Raw genomic sequence first — 27051 nt, 5'->3', positions numbered from 1 at the left:
CAGGGGGCTTAGGGTAACCAACACCGAGCACCCGGTTCAGCAGCTGGGGTGAGGCCAGCCCACAGTAAGGTGCCATCTCCCTTCTTCCCCAAGTCTGGGGGGGCGGGGGAGGGGAGAGGAGCAATGGAAAGGTGCCCCCCAGCCCCGCCCTCGCACAGAGCACGCCAGACACCACCGCCACCCAGGTGCGGGTACAGTTTATTCTTCACAACAGAGAAATACAAAGAGCAGAGGGTTTGGAATTCCTTTGTTTCTTGCCCCGTTTAGTGTCTTCCCCCACATTCGATTTTTATTTTGCTCCCCACCCCTTTTCTTAAATATAATGCAAACTTGTTTCCTGAAGCACTGAGGGGCACCTGCCCTCACCTCCCTGCCACCAAGATGCAGACTGAGAAGCCAACAGACTGTTTTCGCTTTTTTAATAAGGTAACTAGTTCTAAATATGGTGGCCTGGAGGTCCCATAGAAAAAAGCAAATGGGGGTGTTAACAGTATGTATAACAGCGTATTTACAGGGTAGTAACATGCGGACAAAAAGCTACAATACTGAGTTATCAGACGACGCAAGTCAAACAAAGGGGTGGGGGTGGGGGCAGAGAACCCCGTGGGAAAAAAAAACCCCAGGAAACGTTAAACTGGTAAATCAATGGCGAGTTAAGGCTTAAAAAGTGTATAAAAATAACACAGTTAATATTCAAAACGGAACTCCAGATACAGAATATATAGATGAGTTTCTGTCTAGTTTTCTTTTTTTTTTTTTTCCCGGGGGATGAAGGGGGGCTTCTCCGGGCTCTGTACATAGTTCCTATATACACGGACACGCATGGCTTTCAGATTGGGGTGTGTCTGTGGGGGCTGAGGGCAGGGTCTGCTCCTGGGACCCTCCTCCCCGAGGATCCCTTCCCTGCTGAGGGGCCTAGGGCCTGGACTGGGGACTCACCCTCCATGACAGGGAAGACAACCCCTCCCTGGGCACGGCCCCATCTGGAGGAAATTCTGGAGGGGGGGTGGTCCTAAGCCCAGGCCCACTCCCTCCCCACCCCCCTGCCCACAGTATGGGATGGTGGGAGAGGTAGCCAATAGGTTTCCTGGCCAGCACCGAGGTAGACTGGGGTGGTCTTCAGGGCAGGGGAGGGCCAGGTCTTACCCAGCCCACCCTCACCCCGTTTCCATGGGCCTGCGCCCAGCCCAGCCCAACGCTGCACCCTTTGGTCCTACGGATCTCCCGGCCCCTCTCTCATTTTGCCTCCTGAAGCCTGGGCAGCCTGGGGAGCTGCTGCGTCCCTCTGCTCAGTAATGCCCAGGGCGTAGCTCGAGAGGTGTGAGCTGGGCACCTAGGGGTGAATGGCTCACTCCAGCTGCCTCCTGTCCCCTCCCACCTGGGGGGTCCCCTTTGCAGTCCAGAAACCCAGGCCTGAGCCTTCCCTCAAGACCTGAGGCTGTGGCAAGAGAAGGTCCCACGCTGCCCTCTTGTTCTCTGTGTCCATCTGTCCGATTCTTTTAATTTCTCGGTCTTAGCAGCACCAACTTCTTGGCCAATAAATATCTTTTTTGTTATTTCCAAAACAAACTTAAAAAAAAAAAAAACAGTGAAGCAAGTGGAGGGTGGGGAACAAAAAGAAACCCAACAGAGAGGTTCAAAGTGCTCTGAGATCGTCTTTGGATGCCACCAAAACAGTCCAGAATCTTGCAGTTGGCCTGGCCGCCCCCGGAGCTGGACCGGGCAGGGCTTCTGCAGCCCAGGCTTTCTGGAAGGTCAGGAAGGTCATGAGAGAGCTCGGCTGTTCCTGGAGGGCCCCTGGAGGAAGTTGGGGCCTGGTGCTGCCTGGGTCTGTGTCTGCCAGTGGGCAGGGTGGGGCAGCGCCTTGGGTCGGCTCAGATGAGGGAAATTCGCACCGGGATGCCGGGGGACTCCGTCCTCTGGGGCGAGTGGTGGCTCACCAGGTGCTCCACCACCGTGTGTTTGGACATGTGCTTCATCAGGTAGGTCTCCTGTGGGCAGGGGTGAGATTCAGACATAAAACCAACCAACCATTGGCAAGAGATGCAGGGGAGACTGCAGTTCCCACAAGTGGCCACTGGAGGGCTCCTCGGTAGGTGGGCCAGCCCGTGGTGAGCAGCCCGGGCTCTGGGGCGTCAGATGGGCACTGGGCATTAGTCCTAGTGATGCAGCATTGCCACCAGCGGTGGACGCTGGTTCATCCCCCAGACTCTGCGCCCACAGCTTACTAGCTGGAGAGCCGGCAGGCACCGGGCTCGACCCTCAGCCGTGCCCACCTACACTTCCCCAGGGCCAGGCCAACAGGCTGTAGTGGGGTATGCGGGCTGAACCTCAGCCTGCCGCAGGGATCGAGCATGGCTGCCCCCTTCTGGCTGGTGCTCCAGGGAGGGAGAAGCAGGAGGCCTTGGTCTGAGCTGGGTTCTGCCATCCCCCAGCTCATCTCCTACGTCCAAGCCTCTTTCCTCCTCTTGAAGGCATAACCTCAAAGGGTTGCTACGGTGGACAGAGCTCCCAGCACGCAGTACGGGCTGAGGGGACTACTCCCTCCCTGGTCTCTACACTGCATTCAGGGTGGTGGTGGGAGCGCCGGCCACTGCAGCGAACCCCCCCCCACTTGATCCTCCCTGGGGAAGCAGCAGGACTGGTGATTTGCAGAAGCATAAACTGGGAATGCTCGGCTGGTCCCTTGAGTGCCCCCACAAGCTCTGCTAAGTCTGACCTGAGGCACCCACAACTGGGTGGGCGCGGTGACCCGAAGGCTCACCTGCAGGCCCAGAGGCCCCCACGCTCGGCTGGGAGGAGGTGGAGCACCTGGTGAGCCACCCCTCTCCCCCCAGGACATAGTCCCCAGGTCTCAAATGTCACTTTGCTCAGAATCTGGGAGAGGAAGCCCTCAAATGCGGCGGCAACACGCTGTCGAACACCAGCAGAGGGAAGTAATCAGCAATGCCCGAACTAGGAAACTATTCTTCAATGAATGCACCGCAAAGGAAAAAAAAAGGCCCGGGCGGGGGGACAGGGCAGGGATCAACAGATCAAGAGATAGACTGATTGGGTGCACTGTAGGGATCTTATTTGGATCTTGAATACAAAATCAAATTGTAAGTAAATAAAATTCCGGCCTTCCAGAGACAAAAATGTGAACGCTGACTGGGTATTTGACGATATCAAGGACTTATGGTGTGTTGTAAAGATACTGACGTATGTTCAAAAAGAGGGGTCCCTGTGTTTAGAGATGCAGTGAACGTTGTCAGATGAAACAATATAATGTCTATTTTACTTCAAAAAATAGGGATATGGATGAGGCAAGACTGGTTGATGGTTCTAGGGGCGAATGGGAACAGGAGGGTTCACTATTCTAAAATGTTTCTTTTATGTATTAAAGTAGTTTAAAATTCAATCCATTAAACTGTTTTGGTTTTTTGTTTTTTTGTTTTTTTTTTTAAATAAAAGGTATGTTGGGGCATCTGGCTGGCTCAGTCAGTGAAGCCTGTGACTCTTGATCTCGGGGTCATAAGTTCAAGCCCACAGTGGGCATGGAGCCTACTTTTAAAAAAAGATACATCAGCTTACTTTAATTAAAAACAAAAATAAATTAAAGATAAAGGTAGCTGTTTTTGTTCAAGAGAGTCCAGTTCAGTCCCAGTTCAGGGTAGGGCCACAGGTCAGGTGAGCTGGGACACCCCCGGCCTCCAGAGTTCAGACAGACTCCATCTAGAACTACAGCCACGAACGCCAGTGGCCCCTCGCCTAGGAGCAGGTGCGAGGAGGCAGATGTTGAGAACTTGAGGCCAACACCAGCCGAAGGTCAGCCAGCTGAGTGGGGCTCCTGGGTGTCTGTGGTGCCCCACCTCGCCCCTTGGGGCCCTTTCCCTGCAGGTCCTGCCCTCTGTCTTTCACCTCTCCTCTGCCTTTTGAACTCCAGGGAGGGACACTGTGCCGAACCCAGAACTCAGCAAAATAGAGGCCTGGCTGGCACCTGACCTGCCGCTGACCACCCCACGTGCCCCCTCCAGTCATCGACCTTTCAAAAATACCCTCCTAGACAGTCCCCTCCCCACAATGGCTTCCCACTCCACCCAGCAAATATCCGAACTCCCTAACAGGGCCCCACAGCCCCGTGTGACCTCATTTTCTTTCAGTTCCTGGAACACGCCATATTTGTTCCACCTCAGGGTGTCTGCATTCACCGTTCCCCTGCTTGGAAGTTCTCACCCTCCTTACCCTTCAAGGCTCCATTGAAATGTTACCCCCTCAGTCGGCCCACCGAGACCTGTGTCCCCTTCCCAAATCCATTCCAGCCTCCCTGCTGCTTCATCTGTCTATGGTCCTTCAGGCCCCTGGGTCTCAGTCAGAGGACATTTGGCAACATCTGGAGGCATTCTGGGTTGTCAGAGCCCGGGAAGGGGGTTGCTAGTGAGCAGGGGCCAAGGATGTCGTAACATCCGACAAGGCACCGGACAGCCCCCCAGTGATAAGGCCCCCCGCCCACATGTTACCACGCGCTGAGGCTGACTAACCTCCTCAGAACAACTACCACAATTTGTCATTCCATGTTTATTTGGTGGTTACTTGTTTAATGTCTGTCTCTAGCCGTAGGATCCAACCTCCCTGGGGGCAAAGAATGTGTCTGCTGGATTCATCCTAATGCCCAAGCGCCTGGCACAAGGGTTCAGTAAACACCGAGTGAATAAATAACGGTGTTAGCGGACGTCTGTTAGGCACTGACTATGCCGGTCAGCAGCCCTGTGAGGTAAGAACTGTTAGCTCGTCCGTTTTACAGATAAGGAAATTGAGGCTCGGAGATCTGTGTGGGTTTACCTGGGGCTCTGTTAACCAGGATATTCCACTCACTGAACACACACACCCAAGTGACTTTCCAGGCCCCCTCTTGTGGGTGCTGAAAGGCCTCTGCTTGGGGAAATTCCCACCCAGGACAGGGGGCTGGATCAGATGACCTTTCCCCCTACTGTTCAGGCCTTTCCCAGGTGAGCCAGCTCTGGGCCGAGTCACTGTGCCCCCTTGTGGCCAAGATGGGGGTTGCAGCTTCCCCAGTGCAGAGGCCGCTCTGCCTTCCTGGCTCTAGAAAGCGGGGAGGCGGGGGGTGGGCACCACTACCTTGAGTGTTCCAGGGCCTGGAGGAAACCACGCCTGGGAAAGCCAGGCTAAAGGCCGCCCGGAGGCTGGGAGCTCGGCCCAGGGCAGCCAAAAACAGAACTGGGAACCCGAAGCCCTGGCTTGGCCACTCATTGTGATCTTGCGGAGTCACTTCCCCTCTCTGGGCCTCAGTCTCCTTGTCTGGAGAGTGGGGAGACTCAATACAGATCTGATGAGGAGAAGGCTGAGGCCCAGGGGGAGGAACAGGTTCCCGGGGGCCCCGGCACTCACCGAGGTGTAGGCCCGCCCGCACATGCTGCAGCAGTAGGCCTTGGCGTGCTTGATGGCGTGGGCTGACAGGTGGATCTGCAGGGAGGCGGAGTCCGAGTAGGCCCGGTAGCAGTTGGGACACTTGTAGGGCTTGTCCTTGTTGTGCTGGCGCTGGTGAGACTGTGGGGAGCACGGCAGGGGTCAGGAGCCAGGTGGGGCTCCCTCTGCAGGGGGCGGGCAGCCTTGCACCAGGCAGGCAAGAGGCAGGCAGGCGGGCACTCACCTGGAGGTTGGAGAGCTGAGTGAAAGCCTTTTCGCAGCCAGGATGTGGGCACTTGTAGGGTCTGTCGCCTGTGTGGATTCTGTAATGGGCAGCTCAGTGAGGCAGAGTCCCTGACACCCCCCGGCCAGCTCCAGCCCCCAAGGCCTTGGATGGCCTGCACCATATATCCGGCTCCCAGGCCCACTCCCCACACTCCCCAGAGCACTAGGCAAGAGCTGCTGCTTCTCCTTCCTTCTCTGGTCTCCCAGTCTGCCAGTCCGTGACCAGAGCCTTCCTGCTCCTCACGGGTCCCTGCTGAACCCAACCCCCCACCAGCACCCCCCCAGACACCCGGCCCAACCCTCCAGCTGAACAGCAGCGGCTTGCTCTGACTGCACTCCGCCCCTTTCTTCTTCAAAACCCCCCTGCAGACCACTGTTGAAAAGAACACAGATCCACCGCCCACCGCTTTGCCAGGAACTTCCCTGTCCACCCTGCCTCTTTCCCTCAGAACGAAGCTTCTCTCTCTGACTGCCCCCCAGTTTCTGTCTCCTGCCCTGTCCCCACATCAGAGACATGTCTGTGATGGCGACCTGGTCACCCCAGCCACTGAGAGAATGCAGGACAGGGAGGCCCTGCAGTTCAGCCCCTCTGTCCCCTCCCATTCCTGGGTTCTCATTCTGGCTCCACCACCTACCAGCTCAGTGACCTTGCGAAAAAAAAATTCCTGAGCCTCAGTTTGCTCATCTGCAAAATGGACATACAAAATATGCCCTCACTTCACTTTGTGCAGATTACGTTCGACCGTACATGCTAAGGGGCTTCGCCAAGTGTTGGCACAAAGTCGGCGCTCAGGAAACTATTCCACGGGGCACCCGTGTGCCAGGCACCACGCTCGGTACTTGGAATGAATAAAACAGACAAAAACCACTGCCTCGTGGGAACAAACAACAAACATGAACTAATAAGTAAGTAAGTAAATCCCACGTAGAACGTAATAAGTGCTGTGAGAAGAAAATAAATTAGGCGGAGGGAGCAGGAATGCCCCAGGGTGTGTGTTTGTGTGTGTGTGTGTGTGTGTGTGTGTGTGTGTGTGTGTGTGCGCGCGCGCGCGCACGATTTTAAACAGGGTGGTCAGGGCGCGCCTCCCGGGGAGGGTGACTCCAGAGTGACGACTTCAGGGCTGATGGGTGTGTTTCCTGTTCCAGTCTGTGGTGCTGCTCATGCTTGTCTGACAGGCCAGGTGAGGACACAGGTGGGCCCAGACGAGGTGTCCCGCACATGCGTGGGAGCCCCGTCCTCCACGCGAGCCTCCCGCCATCAGCCTGCGCTTGTCTGCAGTCACCGGTTCTGCAAATGCTCTCTGGCAAGCAGGTGCGCAGCAGAAGCTGGCTGGCCGGAACCTTGCTGGCCTCCTTTGCCACCGAACATCAGGTGGACAGAGAACCCAGCCCTGGCCGCTCGGTGCCGGTTCCTTCCCCTAATGCCCTAGGCCACCTGGCTGACTGGGCTGCTCTGTCAACACACTGGTCAAATCCACTAAGGTCCCTGTCGCAGCAGGCCCCGTGCCGGACAGGCTGGAATAAAGAATCCTCCCTGCCATCGCTAAGTCATTGGCTGCCTGCTACGAACACGGATGGAGTCCAGATTCCTTAGTGTGTCGTTCAAGGCCCTTCACCATGTGCTCTGGCTTCCCCTCCCCGCTCCTCTGCACCCTCCATCCAGGTCGGAGATTCATTTCTCATCGGGAACCTTGTCTGACTGATGATTCTGCCCGCCACACCCGTGCCCCGCTGCACCCTCGGCAGGGGAGGCCGCCCCTCCTGTCTCCTCTACGAGACGGGGACCCGAGGGCAAGCACAGGGCCCAGGCTCAGGTGCAAGGCCAGAGCCCACCCCACAGGCTGCACAGAGACTTGCCAAGTGGAGCTGGGCTGGCCTGGTGTTGAGAACCTATATTCTACCTGCACATTTCGGGGTGTCACATGTTTGGGGACATCATCCCAGCTACGGCATCCTGTCTCTACAACAGAAGGACCTTAACGCCCATCTGGACTGACTCCACCTGATGCCACAACCCCTCCATTTCATCCCATCCTCATTCCCCTCCAGGGCTGGGGAATTCATTCAGCTGGGGTCGGGTGGCAGAGGAGACTAAGGGACCCCAGGACATGCATTGGTTTTAACTCCCCCCCCAATACCCACTCCAGAGTCCTCACCGCCCACTGGGCCTCTCCCCTGACCTCAGCCTCCATCCCCGCTGGCCTCCCTCTGGCTCCACTAGATTCCAAGCTCTCTCCCTTTACCCAGGCCATCCCCTCTTCCAGGCACACTTTGACCTCAGCTAACACCTGGCAAAAACCCACACTCCTGTTCTCAGCATAAAAGCCCTTGATTGGGCAGCCTTTCCTGACCCCCCATACCTGGCCTGGCCCCTGCAGTCCACCCTCCACCCCCCCAAGTATAGGGATTTTGTCCCCATCTAGTCACTGTTTCCTGGGACTCCTCCCGAGAGCAGGTGCTCCCCTGGTCTCCTTCACCACCATCGCCCCAGGGCCTGGCGCGGGCTCAGCCTTAAAGACAGGCCAGGCACGTAGAGAGTCATGGACTGAATGAAGCAAAGTGAGTTCTTTCTCTATGAGGTCAGTCACTGTCAACAGTAGTATAGTCAAGATAACCAACGCCATCCACACCGCACAAGTATCTGTTGACTGACTGACCAAGCACCCCCAAAGGACTTTAGGTCCTTCCTCAGGGACCCAGCCAAGCACTCTTGAATGGGAAACCACCCTCCGGCCTCGTCCAGTCCAAGTGTCATGGCTGCCTGGCCTCCTCCCTCCTCCCAGCCTCAGCCTCTCCCCTCCTGGCCTCTGTCACAGCAGTAGTGCAGGGATTTGACCTTGTCATGGCCCTGCCTGGCAACTGCCATGGTCTCTCCGTTTTCCAGGACAGAGTCCAAACCCTGTGCCCTGGCATTCAAGCCCTTGGTTTCTAAAGCCTCCCCCCACCACCACCACTGCTCTCCCCAGCATCCTTCCAACTTCCCCGCAACGCACATGCAGACACAGCCCCCAGGAAGCCTCCGAGCCTTTGCTCATGCTGCTGTCCCATCTCTAGGGAGGGCTACAGACCCTTCAACACCCGACCCAGATGGCCCTCCCCCACCTCCCCTATGTACTTCACTCTTTCATGGAAGTTTCCACACCCACGAGCCTCCCAGGTCACAGTGGGGCTCCTCTGGGCCAGAGCCTGCCTCTGACCACCGATCAGCCTTTGTGTGCCCCCCAGCACTGGGCTGGCTCCGAAGGGACTTTGGGGAGAGCCAGCCGGGTAGATGGGGGCCCAGGCTGCATGCTCCCCCTGAAACAGCCCCAAAGCTCTTCAGTCCCTGAACTGCCCGTCAGGACCAAGCCCTCGATTCCCACATCAGAGCCCTGTCTTTGCAGAGCATCTTCTCCGTAGGGAAGCACCCAGCCCTGGCGCCCACAGGTGCGGTAAAGGGGGTGCACCACGGGCCCCAGGCAGCACAGGGAAGCCGAGCTGAAACTGGGGCCCCCGGACTGCCCCAGCCCCACCCTGGGACCCCAGAGACTCGCTCTGCAGTGTCTAGGGCTCCCCCCGCCCAGCAGAGCTTCTCCCGCAGCCTGACAGCCACAGCCCCTTCCTCTCTCCGAGACGCAGGCTCCTGTGGGGGTCTGGGCTCGAACCTCACTTCCACCTCCTCTTAGCTGAGTGACCTTGGGCAAGTGACTCTGCCTCCCTGAGCCCCGTTTCCTCAGCCCAAAAACAGGGATAATAATAAGGACTGGAAGGACTGTAGGGATTCAGTGACTTATTCAAAGAGTGTTTCTAAAATATTTTCATAATGATAGTTTTTTAATACACTCAGTTCTATTTAAGATAAACAATTTGTGAAAATCGACAAAGAATTTATTCAATGTTTACGGAAGATCACTGAAGATTCCTTAGTTCGTATTTGTTCTTTAATTTCGCAGGTAATAAAGGGCACCCTATAGTGACCTCAGGTGTTGTGCTTTGTAAGTCACACGAGGGCAGGTCCGGGACAGTTAGCCTTCCCTGAGATGACCCCCTCCCCAGGGCATTTTTCACATTCACTGTCTCTTTTTTTTTTTTTTTTTTTTAAAGATTTTATTTATTTATTCAACAGAGATAGAGACAGCCAGCGAGAGAGGGAACACAAGCAGGGGGAGTGGGAGAGGAAGAAGCAGGCTCACAGCAGAAGAGCCTGACGTGGGGCTCGATCCCACAACGCAGGGATCACGCCCTGAGCCGAAGGCAGACGCCCAACCGCGGTGCCACCCAGGCGCCCCCACATTCACTGTCTCTTATTTAGAAACACAAAGTCACGGTGTGGGCCGACTCGACGGACGCCTCGTATGGAGTCACCCTCCACAGGGCCAGGCGCACAGGGGCCTTTGACAAGGACGGCTGGTGGTTAGGAGTTTATTACCGCGACTGCCATCAGACTTGAGGAAACCGAACGACACCTACCCGCGCCACCAGCATTGGTCCACACGTACACAACGTCACAGAGCCGAGAGAAGAAAAACAAACGCGAGAAACAGTTTGCAACCTGAATAAACAAGCAAACCCAGCCACCTGAGCCTTTTCCTCTGCCTTCCTAACCCGCTCGCGACACAGCGCCATGCCCGAGACCGTGACACTGCAGGTCTGGGCTCTCACATGTGCACTGACTGCTGTCGTATGTGCCACACGTGCTGGTTTTGCACGACCTCCAGCCTCACTACAGAGTTCGGCCGACTCCTTTTTGAAATACATGTGGTATTTATTATTCACCGAGCCAACCCTGAACTCTGGACTTCTAGGACACTTAGCTCATCACCTGCTTTTCTTTACTTGCTGTGTCCTTTCACAGAAGGAGGTCTCCCCAGAATGCTCCTCTGAACTACATTACCCCCAAAATGCTCCCAGGCCCATCTTTCTCAACAACCAGAGTAATGTTGCTCAACCTGTTTCTAAGTCCATCTCTATTACGTGACCAGGGCTGGGTCAGCCCTGGACATGACCTTCTTTTATTCCCGTCATTACTGGCAGTCACCCTTGGATGATGGATTTGATTAGATGCCCTGACTGGTTCTCTAGGGAGGAGCAAAACGCAGGAAGGGGTCTCCGTGGAATGGGAGGAAAACAAGGAAACTGGAATCTGGTTACTTCTTTATGTTTGGTTTTTTTTGTTTGTTTGTCCAACGGATTCTGGGACTTGTGGGCATGTAGGACACCCACCTCTTTGTCACTGGGTTAGGACACATTGGTTTAATTATAGGTGCCACTGTCTACTGACTCATAATTTGTCTCTAATGTTAATAGGACCCTCTTAACGTTGCTTGTTTGGTTTCCCACCATTATGCACTCAAAGCACTCAAGAGGGAAAAAAATGCGTGTCCTCAGGAATAGAGAACAATCCCTGGATCAAGACATCAGCAAAATACCCTCCTTCACGGGCCTGTTAATTTTGTGTTGCTGTTTTGGTCATGGTCTTGATTACTATTTTAAAACAAAAGTTTACTTCTGAAAAAAAGTAGGATTCTTTTTTTCTTAAGATTTTATTTATTCATGAGAGAGAGAGCACAAACGGGAGGAGCAGAGGGAGAAGCAGGCTCCCCGCGGAGCAGGGAGCCCAAGGCAGGACTTGATTCCCGGACCCTGGGATCATGACCTGAGCCGAAGGCAGATGCTTAACCGAATGAGCCACCCAGGCGCCCCAAAACTAGGATTCTTCATACTTAACACTACCTGCTACTGTGTTTATTTTTTACTAGACCGATGCTCAGACCTTGCCTAGGCTGTCCACTTTGTGCCCTTAGCCTTCTCAAATCCAGGCCCCATATCAGAATAATAAAGTTATCAAAGTATCTTTTACACCCAAACACTCTCGGACTTTCTAGATGGTCACCAGGCAACACCAAAGATTTCCTGCTTTGCTTTATAAGAAGAGGGGTGCTCCAAATGATGGAATCTTTTGTATTTTCTATATTTCTAATTAGCAAACACTAGAGTGAGAGCTGTCCTACGAAGATGCAAGTGTAAGAACGCTGGCAAATCCAAACAAGAGACACTCAGGAGCGCCTGGGTAGCTCACTCAGTTGTCTGTTAAGTGTCCAACTCTTGATTTTGGCTCAGGTCATGATCTTGATCAAGGCTGTGCGATTGAGCCCTGTGGCAGGCTCCATGCTGGGCGTGGAGTCTGTTTGGGATTTTCTCTCTTCCTCTCCCTCTGCCCCTTCCCCACCCTCCCCCCCCCTTTCTCTTAAAAAAAAAAAAAAAAAAAGAGAGAGAAGAGACACTCAATCTCCCTGTATTAATTGTATGTTTTATGTGTACATATATATACAGAAAATGTATTACATATTTATTTTATATATAATATGTAATTTATACAAATATATAGCATATCATATAATTATATATGCTATATAATATAAATATAAATATATATATATTTGTGCATTTTTTTCTTTTTAAAGATTTGTCAGAGAGAGAGAGAGAGAGAGAGCGAAAGCACACAAGCAGGGGGAGCAGCAGGTAGAGGCAGAAGCAGACTCCCCACTGAGCAAGGAGCCCGATGTGGGACTCGATCCCAGGACCCTGGGATCATGACCTGAGCCGAAGGCAGACGCTTCACCGACTGAGCCACCCAGGCGTCCCAACTTGTGCACTTTTTTAAATGGAGACAAAAAACCAGTAATTTATTTTCATGTACAATAAAAATCAAAAAATGTTCTTTAAAAAGTTTTTCTACATTTAACTACACTTATCAATGAGTGACAGTCCTAACACATGCTTTATGAGATAAATTAAAGAGCCCAAAGATGGGTCAATGCCCTTGCTGCCTAAAATATGTTCTTAATCTGAAAAATTGATCATGCATTCTACCTTAATAGAAGACTCCATTCTCTTCCATTCTGACATTGTTGATTGTTACAATCAATGTTTATTGTTATAATAAATGGACCGGTCATTCAGGCTCATCAACAGTTCCCCGTCCCACCTGCCTAAAGGCCTCTGCTTGAGGTCAGAAGTGGGGTCTTCCGACGATATCAAGAGATTATGGCCTCTGCAGAGCACTGCAGCACACGCACGTGGCTCTCTAGGCTCCCGGGAACAGATGAAGGGGCACAGCCTTCACGACAGCATCACCTTGACAGACACTGCCTGAGGCCGAGACAGAACCCAAGAGTCTGCCATCCAGAAGCAGACAACTTGGCAAAGCAGACTAACTATCCAAGATCAGCAGAACAGGTATTATGACCTCAAAACCATAGAAAGTGACTTAAGTGGGGTTCATTTCTATTTCCTAAAGGGCATATGAGAAAACCCTTTTCTTCTTTGATCTATACCTCCAATCCTCAATTTAGGAGGCTGTATTTGAACCAGGAATCAAATATTCCTTAAATGGTACCTTTCCAACTAACCCTTCAGAATTCTGGGGGAGGAGGGAAACTACAAAGATTTAACATAGATATAAACTTATGAATTATCAAGGAAATTTTAAAATAATATCTCCATTGGGGCTCCTGGGTGGCTCAGTCGGTTGAACGTCTGACTCTTGATTTCGGCTCAGGTCAAGATCTCAGGGTCGTGGGATTGGACCCCGCGTCAGCTTGGCGTTCAGCCCGGAGTCTGCTTGTCTGCTTGAGGATTCTCTCTCTCTCCTCTGCCCCTCCCTGCCCCGCCTCCCCCACTGTCTCTCTCTCTCTAAAATAAATAAATACACCTTTAAAAAATAATAATAGTTTTATTGAAAACAGCATGTGACTGGCCCCACCTACAAAACTGCTCAGAACAATTGCCTACAGATATTCACTGTGCTTTCCCGGGATCATGTTCTCTTCATGGCCGTTAGTTTGGTAAATAGGGTCAGTAGAAATCTGTCCTCCTTCCCAACAGGATATAATTGGGTAAATCAAATTTGTAACCATGACCATGCCACAAATGTCACATTTAAAGACAAATTTCATTTAATTAGGCATGACAAGCCTGAGAGTGCAACACACGGACCATCCTTCCCATTGTGGGCATGTGGCCTCCCTGGGAACCTGCATTGGATCCGGCTCATGGAAGCCCAGCCTTTAAGGTGACATAAAAAGTTACTCCTGCCAGCCCGAAACACTGACAATCGGGGGGTTCTGCAAAAGGAAGGGACCCTTACCATTACCGGCTGGAGAGGCACCACCCAACAAGGCTGACCTGCATGGTTCGAGTTTCTGATCTTAGATAATATCCTAAGAAATGTTTTCACACACACAGATTAAGATGATGACCCAGGGGTTCTGCGAAGTCTCCTGACAGAAGTCAGGTCTGAAGCCCCAGCATCATCGGCTCTGATCCTAACAGCCAAACAACCAGCAAGACTTCGTTTATTAATCACCACCTCGTTACACAGGCCCGTGTCCAGAAAACTGGCCAAACTTTAAAAAAAAAAAAAATCAAAGTAGTGACAAACATCAGAAAACTGCTGGAACACACTGGCTGTGGTCCATCCTCACGCCTCGGGAGGCACAGGAGTGAGAGGACAGAGGCCTTGTCCTGCAGGCACTCTGCCACTGCTGTCTTACTGTCAAACGTACGCATGATGCCTCCAAGGCCAAGAACCAGACAAACGAGGCCTTCTGCGCCCTGTGATAAAGCCCACAAAGACGAAGGACATACCGGAGAAAACCACAACAGTAGTAACAATTAAGAAAAAAAACCCTGGGGCACCTGGGTGGCACAGCGGTTAAGCATCTGCATTCGGCTCAGGGCGTGATCCCGGCGTTATCGGTTCAAGTCCCACATCAGGCTCCTCCGCTATGAGCCTGCTTCTTCCTCTCCCATTCCCCCTGCTTGTGTTCCCCCTCTCGCTAGCTGTCTCTATCTCTGTCAAATAAATAAATAAAATCTTTAAAAAAAAAAAAAAAAAGAAAAGAAAAAGAAAAAAAACCCTAAAAGCAAAAACTAGGGTCTCTCTGTCTCGCATCAGTCCCCCAGAGAGAGAAAACTTGATCGCTCCCTGCACGTTACAAGCTCCACGCCAAAACCACGTTACCCCTGACTTTCACAAAGCTGGTACTGGCCAACACACAGCGACGCTCTCAGGCATGATGCTCGGCTGGGGCGGGGGGCGGGGTGCTGTGTTTCTCCCCCTCTGAGGAGATAAACTGCAATCTTGGTAACCCTCGGTTTGTTTCTTTAAATACCTATGGTATTTTTATTTGGCGAGTGGCGAGTCAGCCTTTCTGATGTCTGCACTCCCCTGTAAAAACCTGTCTTTCCTTAAAGCACTTATACTCCCCAATCTCTCTTTCACACACTCCACTAGACTGTATGCCTTTGAGGGCAGGGATTTTTGTCTGTTTTGTTCACGGCTGTGTTCCCAGCACCTAGAATCGTGCCTGAGAGCAGAGGCTCTGTAAGTATTTGATAAACGGATGAATCGTGTGCCCTATAAAAGAGAGTTCTACTTACGCCACAAATGCCCAGATGCCTATATTACATGCCACACGCTGGGGATCTGGGAATGGAGGGGACCAAGCCCTTGCCTTCCAGAGCCCCCAGTATCTTTGGGGTGGTGGACAAGGAAGGCGGCACATACAAGACAGCCTGCCACTGCACTGATGGGGATGCAAGGGGCCTGCTGGGGTCCCAGGAGGACTTCCTGGAGAAGCTGAACGGAGAGATGGCCAGGAGAGGGCCAGAGAAACAGGATAAAGAGGGGGGAGGCTGTTTCAGGTAAAGAACACAGTAGATGAGAAGGGTGGGAAGGGTGACACAGTAGTGACTGCAGAGGCCAGTGAGGTCTATAAAGGTCACATCATCAAAGGCCTCAAATGCCAAGGAAAGGACTTTGGTTTTGACCGTCATGGCAGCGGGCACCTGGAGAAGGTACTTGCCCCTCCCCTACCAGGTCCATGCACCCGGCACAGGTGCCGAGCTGAGACCGGCTGCGGGGGCAGCACCAGCAGGCCACTCACCTGGTGTGCTGCTGGAGGTGAGAGAGCTGTCGGAAGGACTTATCACAGTAGGAGCAGTGGTAGGGCTTGACGCCCAGGTGGATGCGCAGGTGCTGGGCCAGGTAGGAGGCGTTGGCAAAGGACTTGGAGCAGTGCGGGCACTTGTGGGGCTTGGCCTCGGTGTGTGACTTGGAGTGAATCTGCATCTCAGACTTGGTGAAAAAGGTCAGCGGGCACACCTTACACCTGTGGGGCAAGAGGCACATTCACACCTGGGAAGACCCCCGGCCCTCCGCCCAGAAGCACAGGGGACCTCCCGCAACACACCTTCTCGTGAGGGGCGGGGGGGGGGGGTTGGCACAGGCCCCCTGGGGAAAGCCAGGGGGCGGGCTCCCAGCCTGGACACCCTCCAATCTGGAGGCAAAGGCTCTTCCACGGGGCGGGGAGCGGGGGGCATTCACAGCCGCAGGGGAGCGCTTTACACTTCCCAGGGGAGAGACGCCTGGTAATCCTGGGGAGGGGAGGTGTGCCCGGGGCCACAGCCCGTAACACTCGGAGTAAGACGTTCTCCTCCTGGCCGGAGTAAGACGTTCTCCTCCTGGCCGTTCTCCTCCTGGCCGCACGTCAGAAGCATCTGGGAGCTTTCAAAGAGGGCTGACTGGCCCTCTGCATGCCCCCCCCCACTCCAACAAATTAAATCAGAATTTCTGGAGGTACGGTCCATGGACTGGCATTTTCTGAGCGCTCCCCAGAGGATTCTAACTTGAGGGTTGAGAACACTGCTTGAAGGGAGGAGGAACAGACTCCCCTGGCTCCAGGCTCCAGTGAGGTAGGCCCCCAGCAGCCCTGCATCAGCATGGGAGGACAGCCCCAGCCCACCTGCGAAGGGGCTGTGTGTGGGTGGGGCTTGTCAGGAGAACCCCACTCCTCCGGACCTGGCACCCACCCTCAGCCCCTGCGGTCCCTCTTTCCCACCCCAGCTGCTGGGCTCCTAGGGCAGCCCTTGATGCGAGCCTCTGGCTCAAGCCCACGTGGACCCCCTCCCGCCAAGACCCCCACCTGTATGTCTTGCCCTCCTTGGCAGTCTCGCCTGAGGCCAGGATGGGGTAGGGGACTACGAGGACAGGCGGCCCCCCTGGGTTCTCCGCCTTGATCTTTTTGCGGCCGCGCTCGGACTTGGGGGGGCCAAGCAGGCCGTGGCCCTGGATTGTCTTGATGGAGTCCAGGAGGGGGGGGCTGGTGATCCCTGAGATGAGGGTGGGGGACGAGGCGATGAGGCGGCTCTGGCTGGTGGTGGTGGGTGTGGACGGGGTGCTGGTACCCGTGCCTGCACTCGACTCGGACGTGCTCACAGCCGGGGTCCGGGAGGAGAGCCCCAGACCTGTGGAAGACATGGAGGGGCAGCTGCAGAGGACTTTCCAAGCCTCCCCTTCCCTTCGTAAATTACCCAGGGTGACTACATGAGAGCCCGTGTATGTGTAAGAGGCCTGACACACCAAAGGACTGAATTGGATTGGTAACAGAGGTACTTTGGAAATACTTCAAACCACAGGAAAAAAACCAAAAAGATGTTCACTACTGTGTTATTTGCAATAGCAAAAAATTAGAAGAACAGAAACATGCAACACTAGGGAAGGGGTCAATACATTGTGATCAGTTTTCTCTACGGAACATTAACTGTCCGTTAAAAAATTATGTTTGTAAAACAACACACACGAAACTAACAAAAACAGCATATGTATGCACAGAAAAAGTAAGTAGGAGAGGGAGATGGACCAAAAGTCATGTGGATAGTACAACTGGGAGTAATTTTTTTTTAAAGTTTTTTGGCTTAACTGTACTTTGCTTCTTTGACAATGAACTTTTTAAAAAACTTCTGTAATACAGGGGTGCCTGGCTGGCTCAGTCAGAGGAACAGTGTTCGACTCTTGATCTCAGGGTTGTGGGTTCAAGCCCCACATTGGGTGCAGAGTTTGCTTATTAAAAAAAAAAAAAAAAAGCTTTTATCCTCCTTTCTGATGGCTGAGTAATATTCCACTGCATATGTTGGCCCGGTGACGGGTATTAGGAGGGCACGTACCGCATGGAACACTGGGTGTTATATGCAAACAACGAATCATGGAACACGACATCAAAAACTAATGATGTACTGTATGGTGACTAACATAACGTAATAAATATACATATTATATATATAAAAGCTTTTAAAAAAGGGAAAAGGAAAAAAAATAAACTTTTGTAATAAAAGCCATTCTTTTAAAAACGAGGGGACCTAGCAACATTTACAGTATCAGGTGAAGCAGACAAAAAGATGAAAATGGTATCTTTCATGTGACTAAAACGATGCTTCTTTTGAAAAGAAACCAAAAGTCTATGCATCGAGAAAGGTAAGATCCAGAGACGGACAAGCGTTCATGTCACCTGCTGCCGGTGGGAGTATGCATTTAACACCCTCAAGGGAGGGCTGATGGGCAGAAGCCATTAATATGTCACATGTACGTAACTTCTCAGGAAGCAACGGGACTTCTAGAAATTGCCCATAAAGAAATACTTGCACATGAGCACAAAGATCTGAGTAGATGGACCTTCTACGTGACCACACTGGACACAACCCGTTTGTCCTCGGCAGGGGCTGTGTCAAGAGATGTAGTCTGTCCTCACTACGAAGGACTGAGCAGCCACAAAAACAAGAAAGATGCCGAGTGGTGGTGGAGAGAGAACCCAAAAGTGCTGTCGTCAGGTGAAAAAGCAAATCATAGACAGTATGCACCCATCTATTTAAAAAAACACACACCTAATCTTCCTATGTAGGGAACAGACAATATAGATGTGTGTGTTAATACACAGAAACAGATCTGAGAAGACACACCCCACTAAATTTGTGTATAAATTGTGGCTCGTGCTAGGGAGCAAGAATTTTCTGGTAAAAGGAGATTTTCATACTTTGTCCATCTGCTTCTATATTATTTGAATTTTTTACCTGGTGAATTCATCCACTTTTTATATCTGTGATTAAAGGATAAAACAAAATAAATTATAGAGGAAACATATGAAAATGCTAACAGTAGTAGGACTAGGGCTAATTTTTTCTCTTCAGCTTGTCTGCAGTTTCTACATTTTCTATAAGGACTATGAATTACCCTTATAATTTAAAAAAGCATTAAATATGCTTATGATAGAACGGTGAGTAGGAAAAGCGAGTTGAAGTCATGGGCATAGCCTCACTACAAGCTCAGCAAAACACACACGCATATTAAAAAAATAAACAAAAAAGATGGAAAAGGAAGGAAATGAACCAAAAGTCTCTCCTAAGCTGCTAGGGTAGGAGCTGGGGATTATAAGTGGGTTTTTTTCCTTAGTTTCTCTTTTTTCCAAATTTCCCTTAATATGCTTATATTACTTTTTAATATTACTTTTATAATGAAAAAAATAAATTTAATAAAATCATAATAACGGGGGATGTGCAGAGTGTGGCTGGGGCCTCGGGGAGGCTCACTGGGTCCCATAATTCCTGGGCGTCTCTGAGAGAAGGGAGGAATGAGGAGAGAGGCAGAGGAGACAGCTGGAGGCAGGGGTGAGTCCGGGGAAGAACAAAAGCCTGGCTGCAGTGTCCTCCAGAGAAAGCCTGTCCGCCAGGCTCTAAGGTAGACATCAGGCAGCCCCGGCCGCATGACACCACCTCAGGATGTCCCCAACACCCCAGTCTCAACCTACCCAAGACTGAGCTCACCTCTTTCCTCACCCGGCTCTTCCTCCTGATTCCACCTCCCTGGCAGTGCCTGGGCTGCTCTCTCAGTTCTTCCCCCTCCCCACCCCTACAGCCAGCCCAGCACCAAGCCCTGTACCATTCCCCTCAACAAGTCTCAGATCTGTCCCCTTCTCTCCGTCCCCACTGCCACCACCTGATCCAGGCCACCACTCTCTCCTACAGATCTCCCTGCCTCCTTCCTTCTCCCAGCAAGCCAGTCCCCACCTCGCAGCCAGACCCAGCTTTGCAACCCAAATCTGAGCATTTCCCTCCCTACTTAAAAATCTTCCACGGCTCTGCACAGCCCCAGGGCAAAGTCCAAACTGCACAGCAGGTCCCATAGGGCCCTTCACATCTGGTCTGCTTCCTCTCTAGAGACCAGCTAGAGCCAAGGGTCACGAACACATGGGCTCTGGAACCACACTGCCTGACTCTGTCTCCTACTGACTGTGCAACTCTGCCTCAGTTTCCTCATCTGTTAATGGAGACGTCAGGGAGAACATGAAGCTGTTGGTTCCTAAGTCAAACACCGTCAACTGCTCAACCTAATACTAGCAGTGCACCCCACAGGGCTGCTGGGGGTAATAAATGAGCACTGCTGGCCACACACAGACGTTCCCCTGGAGTCAGCGGCCATCATCATCGTTTGGCCCTCCCACCCGGGCGGACCGTCGTACGCGTGCTTTCTACACGCATTCCCGCTTTGCACATGCTGTTCCCTCCTTCCACATGCACCTCCCTCGTTAACAGCCAACCTTTCCCGGCATATGGGCCCCTTCCCTCACCCCCGACAAGTCTGGTCAGGGCTTTTCTCCGGATTCCCTAAGTTTCCAGCAGGCAGCGGCCCCCCCTGGTCCGGGCCATTTGGGAGGATGGGTCCTCCCAGGACGAGGCCCCCTTCGCCCCGCCCCTCCCGGCCCGCAATACCTGTGACGGTGCTGGTGGCCGGCCGCGCGTGCAGCGCCACGTCGGGCTGTGGCACGGCCTGCGGGTGCAGCCCCGGCACCTGCTGCAGCTTGGGCAGCGACATGACGGCCTGGCTGCTCTCGGCCGGCGCCGGCGGCACCAGCAGCGGCTGCTGCGACGAGGCCGACGTGGGCGGCAGGTGGGGCGGCCGGATCTTCTCCGCCATCAGCTGCTCCTTGATCTTGTTAATCAGGACCAGGTTGTCCAGCTGCGGGCAGGAGAGGAGAGGCACTGAGGGGGCTGGGGCCGCGTCCGACCCCTTCCCGAGGCCACCCGTCCCCCGCGAGCCGGGAGCCCCGAGCCCCGAAGGCCGAAGCCGCGGGCAAAGCAGAGCCGCTCTAAAAGGGGGAGGGCGGCCGGAGGGCGATGCTCGGTCTTACCTGGCTGGGCATGGTGGGAGGAGGGGGCCAGAAGTACGGGTTGTTAAATCGAGGCTCGGCCATCCTGCAGGGAGAAAGCGACCGTCACAGGGACCCTCCCCACCCGCCTGGGGCAAGCTCCCATCAGCCATGCCCACTCAAGTCTGGCCCAGTGTCTGGGACCCCCGCCCGCGTGGGACCCTCACCCTGCAGCAGAGCAGACCCCCTCCCAGGCCCGGGCAACCAGGTCTCCAGGCTGAAAAGTCAGGAATTCAGTGTCTCCCTCCGTGGGCCCCAGAGGGCAAAGGTCAGAGACAGACCAGCTATGCTCCCAGTGCCCCCATCACCCTGATTCGGGAAGACCAATCCCCATCCCCCAGGAGGGCCCAAGGGGGCAAAGCCCACCCCATGGACCCATGGATTTCACACAGAAGCCCCCCACCCCCACTCCCGCCAGACAGAGACACACTGGGGAGTCTTGGGGCAACTTTGTAAACGGCCACAGAACAGAGGCAACTGCCCAACCCTGATCCCTGCCCTTCTGACCGCTGCCCCCTTAAGGGCAGACATCCTCATCAGAACAAGGGGGCAGCCTGGGTCATCAGATACAGCCACTCTGAAGGGCAATTTGGCACGATGGTTTACAGAGGCCCAAATGATTACTGCCCTTTGACCCAAGAAATTGTACCTCGGGAAAGCTGTCTTCAAGAAACAAGCAGGGACACGTGCAACATTTTACCTACAAGGATGCGTCAGCACACTGTGCTTCAGGAGGGACTTGCGGAGGCCTGCGGCTAGGGCAGTTCGGGGCTCTTCACTAGAACTATGTGACAATCTACTGGTGGCCCTCACCTCTGGCAAGTTCCATGGCAGGCCCATGCAATTAGAAGGCCATTCAACCAGAACAGCGTGAAGGACGGGCCTTCAGAGCTATTTTACTCTTCCAGGCGGTTCCAGTCTTCCTGCCACCCAAGAGTAAGTCAAGAAGTGACTTACAGGGACCATCCTGGACAGTCTTGCTCTCCATCAAAATTCTCCTATTGATCTCTCTCTTACAGAAATTACTAACTAAATGCCTACGAGTATTGTTGCTTAAGTGAAACGGTTTATTTTGACAGGCAAGGCTAGAGTGAAGTGCCTTCGACCCCTTTTCTTGGTCCTAGAAGCCCGAGGAGCCCCTACTGGAATTGCAGGCAGAGGGTTTTAGGAGAAAACCCTCAATACAATCTAATCTCAACACTCTTCATAGACTTTTGATATAGATTATCCTTGTAATCTTTACTTGAGAAACAGGCACAGGAGTATTATTATGCCATTTTACAGGTGAAGAAACTGAGGCTTAGATGGGGGGGAGGGACCTGTCCAAGACGACAGGGCTGGGTGCCAGAGTCAAACTAGAAATTGGATTTGCTCAAGCATTTCCTCTGGGAAATTTGCTTTGCAAACCCGTCTTTGGTTGAGCAAATAACTACATGCAAATGGCTGGTTACCTACACGAAACCACCTTTGTCTTTCACGCCCAGCCTGGGGGCCGCTCGGAGTCTGAGCCTGGCCAGGCTGAGGGTCAGAGTAGCCTCCTCTGGGGTGGCTGGGACAGCCCCTGCCCTCTAAGGGCTCTCCTGCTCCCTCTGCCCACAGACACCAAGCTGCCCTTCCCTCACAGCCCAACACTAAAAACACTTCCTGCCTGGAGTTCTCCCTGACTGTTCCAGATCCCTTTCTCAGAAAGACCTCAACACAATAATGACAGTGAGGAGGCTGCCATCTACCAACTGCCTACCTTGTGCCAGGCACACTGACACTCAAAGGCAGGTACTCTCATCATCCCCATTTTATAACTGAAACTGAAGTTCAGAGAGGTGGAGTGACTTGGACGAGGTCACACAGCAAGTAAGCAGAGCTGAGATTCCTGCTCTATCTGCCTGACTCCAAAGTCCAGCTGATCAGTCCCTTCGCTGTTCAGGGGAAACACAAGGCATCCCGATGGCAGGCTCGTGAATATGCCCTGTCTTAGGATACAATGGGCACCGCCCTGGGGGCCCGCACGCACTCATCCAGCAGCCCCTGGACCTGTCTGTGCCTCCCAGCTGTTGTCCACCAGGGAAAGCGTGAAGGGAACTGAGCTGGAGAGCAGGGAGAGGAGGCTCCAGGCTGGGGGGGAGGGGAGCCGAGAACCGGATACACCTGTCTCACCCATCTCAGTATCCCCAGCAGCCAGGCCCAGAGGTGACTGACAACATGAGCTGCACGACAGAATGAATAAATGAAGGAATGATAATCCGAATTCAAGACAACCACACACAATTCAACAGATTACAAAGCTCTTCTGTACCCACTGGCATTCTCCTCAGAGCCCCCAGGAAGCAGGGAATATTTTCACCCCCATTTTGCAGAGGGAAGCACTTTGCTCCAGGCCACAAGGACGGGGACAGCGAAGGGAGCACCGCACTCCAAGGTCAAGCATCGGCCCTCAGAGACTCAGTTCTCCTCATCTGTGAAATGGGATGAAACAGGGGGCTCTGCCTCCTTCCTGCCGTGGCCCAGGCCTCTGCCTACTGCACCAGCTGTTCCTCGGAGTCCTGGGGCAGCTACCCTCTCCTCGTCCTCTTCAGCTCAATGCCGAGTTCAGGCTTCCCAAAGGCCCGCCCTGGTCAGGGAGGTATGGGGAAGAAGGTGGCAGGCCTACGGTCTCATGGCTGGGATAGAGCATCCTCTCTGCCACTTGCCAGGCCCCTGGGCAAGCAGGGACAGGCCAGACAGGGGGGCGCTGAATGTCTGCTGAGGGGCTGGGCCGGAATGGCAGCAGGGAGAGGGCATCAGGAAGCCCCAGAGCTAAGGGGACTGAAGTCAGAGGGGGCAGCCTGAGGGCCGAGCCCGGGGCAGAGACCGGGGCAGGGGTGGAGGAGCCAGGTGGGCCGCGGCTGAGTGGTCCTGCGGGGACAGGCAGAGGAGACACGCTGCTGGCTGGGCAGGATGTGCCCACTGGTGTTCAAGCCCCAGAAAGAAGCCGAGACTGCTATGAGCCATGAGACACACAGCCCTGACCCTTACAGTGGGGCAAGCGCACTGCCATTTCGTTTTTCTTGCTCTACAAGGTGAAGAAAGTTGGATAAGTGGATGAACGCAATGCCCAGCGCTGCTTCTGAAAACAGCGGGCCCATCCACCACCCGCCCACCCATTCGTTCTGGGTCCATCCTCTGGGCCACACCAGGACCAGTGCTGGGGAACCTGAGGCAAGCGTGGGAGCCCTGCCATCTGGGAGCTCCAAGCTAAGGGAGGAAGGAGACGTGTGACCCACAATCTTCTGCAAAAAAAAAGAACTTTTGCCTGAGACCTGCTACATGCCACCGAAGACCTTCTGGTCCGACCGGTCCCCCTCATGCTGCCCGGACCCTCTGTGAAGCTCTGCGCTGTGACCCTGGGCTCCTTATCTCAGTGTGTCTCAGAGCTCCCACACACAGGCTGCGCTCCTCTGTCCCACCCCCCTCATCCCTGCCTGGCCCATCCGCTCTAGGACTTTAAATACGGGCCAAGTCCCAAGTCTCCGCCCCCAGGCCAGGCCTGTCCCTGGAGCTCCGGGCCCACCTTCCAGCTACCTCCTTTTGCCATCTCACGGGCCACTCAGACTCCGCAAACGTAAGCTGGACTTGGTCTTTCCCTGAGACGTGCGCCCCCTCGAGCCATCCCTGACAGTGAGGGGGCATTCCCATCTGCCCAGGTGCTCCTGCCACAGACACACACGGATCCCCAACACGTCCCCGCCCTCCCCTCCCAGCTCAGATGCCCCCCAGCCACGTCCCCAGGACGGCATTTCCAAATTCTCCCTCACATCCACCCACTCCTCTCCAGGAGTCCTAGCTACGATCACCTCACCTGAACCATGGAACAGCCCGCTTTGTTTACAGCCCAGTGCACCCGGGTTCAAATTTCGGCTCCAACTCACCAGCTGTGTGATCTGGGGCAAATCACTTGCTCCTGCCCCCCAAGTAAGGGATAAGCAGCCCAGAGCCAGGGACCTGACCCAGGATGGAAAAAAGGATCAGGGAGGACTTCCCAGGGGAGGCGATGCCTGCTTTGGGTCTTAAAGGATGAGTGGGAGTGAGCCAGGCAACAAAGGAGTGGGGAGCATTCCTGGCAGAAGCAGCAGCCTGAGCAAAGGCCCAGAGGTGAGAAGCAACACGCCTTGTGCGAGGAGCTAAGCATTCCGGTGTGAATTGGGAGAGGGGACCTGAGGCTGGAGCCGAGCAGCCAGGGCCTGACCTAGAAAGTTGGTGAAATCCTAGGCCTGGAGTCTGGACTCGAAGCAACGGGTGATGGGGCAGAATCTGTGGTTTAGAAAGACCCCTCTGATTGCTGAGGGCAGACGGGACTGGAGAACCCAGGAGAGGAGGTGGGAGGACACCCATTAGGAGGCCCCTGGAGAATGGAATGGAGGGGAGAGGCAGGGAGGAGCTGAGCTGCGACACGGGGGAGAGTGACCAAGGAGGCCTGGCTATCTGGTTGGAGCTGGAGGCCAAGGAAGCATGCAGTTCGCGCCCTCCACCCCCATGTGGCCCAGGAGGACCTCGGGATCCCCACACAGACAAACACGGTCACAGGGACATGCAAACGGCACCACACTCAGACACACATGACAGACACAGACCTGTGGTCCCAAACATGGACAGATGGGGACACAGAGCAGGAACCCACAGCCACCAGGACACGGAGTCACAGGTGGGTGCTGTCACAGGAGGGTGAGTGCACATGGCCTCCGGGACAGACCCAGAGGGAAGCCGTGAGGGCACGCGAGGAGGTTGGGATGAACACAATGCCTTAATCCCCCCCAAAGAACAAACCCCTCATTGACAGATTTCCACCTGGAATCACAGTCTCCTTACCTAGAGTGTCCTTTCCCACTTGGTGAACTTCTACTCATCCTTCAAGACCCAGCTCAAGTGTTCCCTCTTCTACGGAGCTTTCCCTGAACCCCCAGTCAGTCACTTCCTCTGTGTTCCCAACAGCACCTTGTATATGGGAATAACAATAACAATAATAATAAAATGGCAGCTACCATCGATTTCAACACCTACTACGTGCCAGGCACTGTGCTGAGTATGTCATATGCATCATGTCACTGAGTCTTCCCGATGCCCCTGTAAGATGTGCATTTAACAGAAGAGGAAACTACAGCTCAGAGAGGCTGACCAACTTGCCCAAAGTCACACAGCTAACAAGTAATGCAGTTAGGACACCACCCAGATCTGGTCCAGTACCACAGGGCCGGTCCCACCCTGGTCTGGCTATCTGTTTCCCTGGGTGACTTCCCCACCAGACTGTGAGCTCCTCACAGTTATAACTAGTGCTCGTTCACCTTTGCCATTCCAGCACCTAGCCCAACGTGGTCTCAAAAACTCTCCATAGGGTGAAAAAATACAGTAATATTGACTACCTTTTCTTGAGCACTTACAATGGGCCAAGAACTGTGTCAGGGCATTTTCTAAAGCCATTATTTTACTGTTGCAATAGACCCATGATACAGATGAGGAAACTGAGGTTCAGAGAGGTTAAGTAACGTGCCTGAGGTCCCAGAGCCAAGCCTTGTAAGCTCCACAAAGGGGCATTGGGAGAGGGGGCGCCGAAGAAGGGGCACACCAGGTGACAGGCCCTGGCACCTGGGGAGGTCCAGGTATAGACAAACCGACACAAAGAGGACAGGCAGCCCAGGGCAGCATGTGACTAGCCTTGCCCACTGCAGGACGGCAGGGTGTGGTTCAGCAACTCTGTCCCACCCCCATCCCCAGACCATCCCACAGCCATTAAAAACTGAGATTTGCCCAGACCCTGTGGCCGCAGAGGAACGAGCTCCCAAAGAAGCAAATGGGAGAGAGCAGGACCCAAAACTGTCCGGACACTATGATTACAAGGAGGCAAAAATAAAAACCTGCGTCAGAAAAAGCAAGCTGCAGGGAACCACACCCGGGGGGGGGGTGGCTGGGAGAGGTGGCTGGAGCTGATCTGGTTTTTGTCTTTGTTTCTCTGATTTCGATTCTCTGTAATGTCCTTCAGTTGCTTTTATAATGAAAACAATAAATTTATTCTCAAAGAAAAGACAGAAAATTATTGGTAGCCCAAGGGCAGAGAGGGAACAGATGGAGGGTCTTGGAGGCATGGAGGTGCAGGGGGAGGCCAGGGTCAGCTGATGGTGGGCACTCATCTGACTGCTGACTGCCAGGCCCTGCATGGCCCCCGTCCTCCAGGTATGTATGACCCGGCTAGGCGGCAGTGGGTGTCAGCAAGGGCTACCTGGCAGATAGAACATTTCTGTCAAGGGGCGCCTGGGTGGCACAGCGGTTGAGCGTCTGCCTTCGGCTCAGGGCGTGATCCTGGCGTTATGGG

General features: G+C 53.7%; 1 protein-coding gene across 2 annotated transcripts; it reads right to left on the bottom strand.

Moving 5' to 3' along the window:
• Positions 1-181: 181 nt before the first annotated feature.
• ZNF362 (zinc finger protein 362) lies at positions 182-27051 on the bottom strand. 2 transcript variants are annotated; one of them, XM_019802440.2, is made up of 8 exons: positions 25554-27051; positions 20694-20757; positions 20275-20521; positions 16659-16980; positions 15621-15845; positions 5651-5729; positions 5389-5547; positions 182-1991 (listed from the first exon to the last, which is right to left on the bottom strand). In XM_019802440.2, exons 1-8 carry the CDS (start codon positions 25589-25591, stop codon positions 1875-1877), a joined length of 1251 nt encoding a protein of 416 aa, XP_019657999.2. In that variant the 5' UTR covers positions 25592-27051; the 3' UTR covers positions 182-1874. The 2 variants fall into 2 exon arrangements, with proteins under 2 accessions (XP_019657999.2, XP_034504621.1); XM_034648730.1 differs by lacking the exon at positions 25554-27051 and adding an exon at positions 24547-24581.

This window comes from Ailuropoda melanoleuca, chromosome 2 (genome assembly GCF_002007445.2).
Source record: "Ailuropoda melanoleuca isolate Jingjing chromosome 2, ASM200744v2, whole genome shotgun sequence".
NCBI lineage: Eukaryota > Metazoa > Chordata > Mammalia > Carnivora > Ursidae > Ailuropoda > Ailuropoda melanoleuca.
Note: the sequence above shows the minus strand (reverse complement) of the source record. Positions and strands in the feature narration are given on the sequence as shown.

Bases quoted from the DNA above. Each gene is read 5' to 3' on its own strand.
- ZNF362 (XM_019802440.2), bottom strand. From the start codon at position 25,591: ATGAGTAGAAGTTCACCAAGTGGGAAAGGACACTCTAG. The intron at 20,758-25,553 runs GTAAGGAGACTG...TTCTCCCTGCAG, and splicing joins AGTGGGAAAGGACACTCTAG to GATGGCCGAGCCTCGATTTA. The intron at 1,992-5,388 runs GTGAGTGCCGGG...CCCTGCCCACAG, and splicing joins GCGGGCGGGCCTACACCTCG to GAGACCTACCTGATGAAGCA.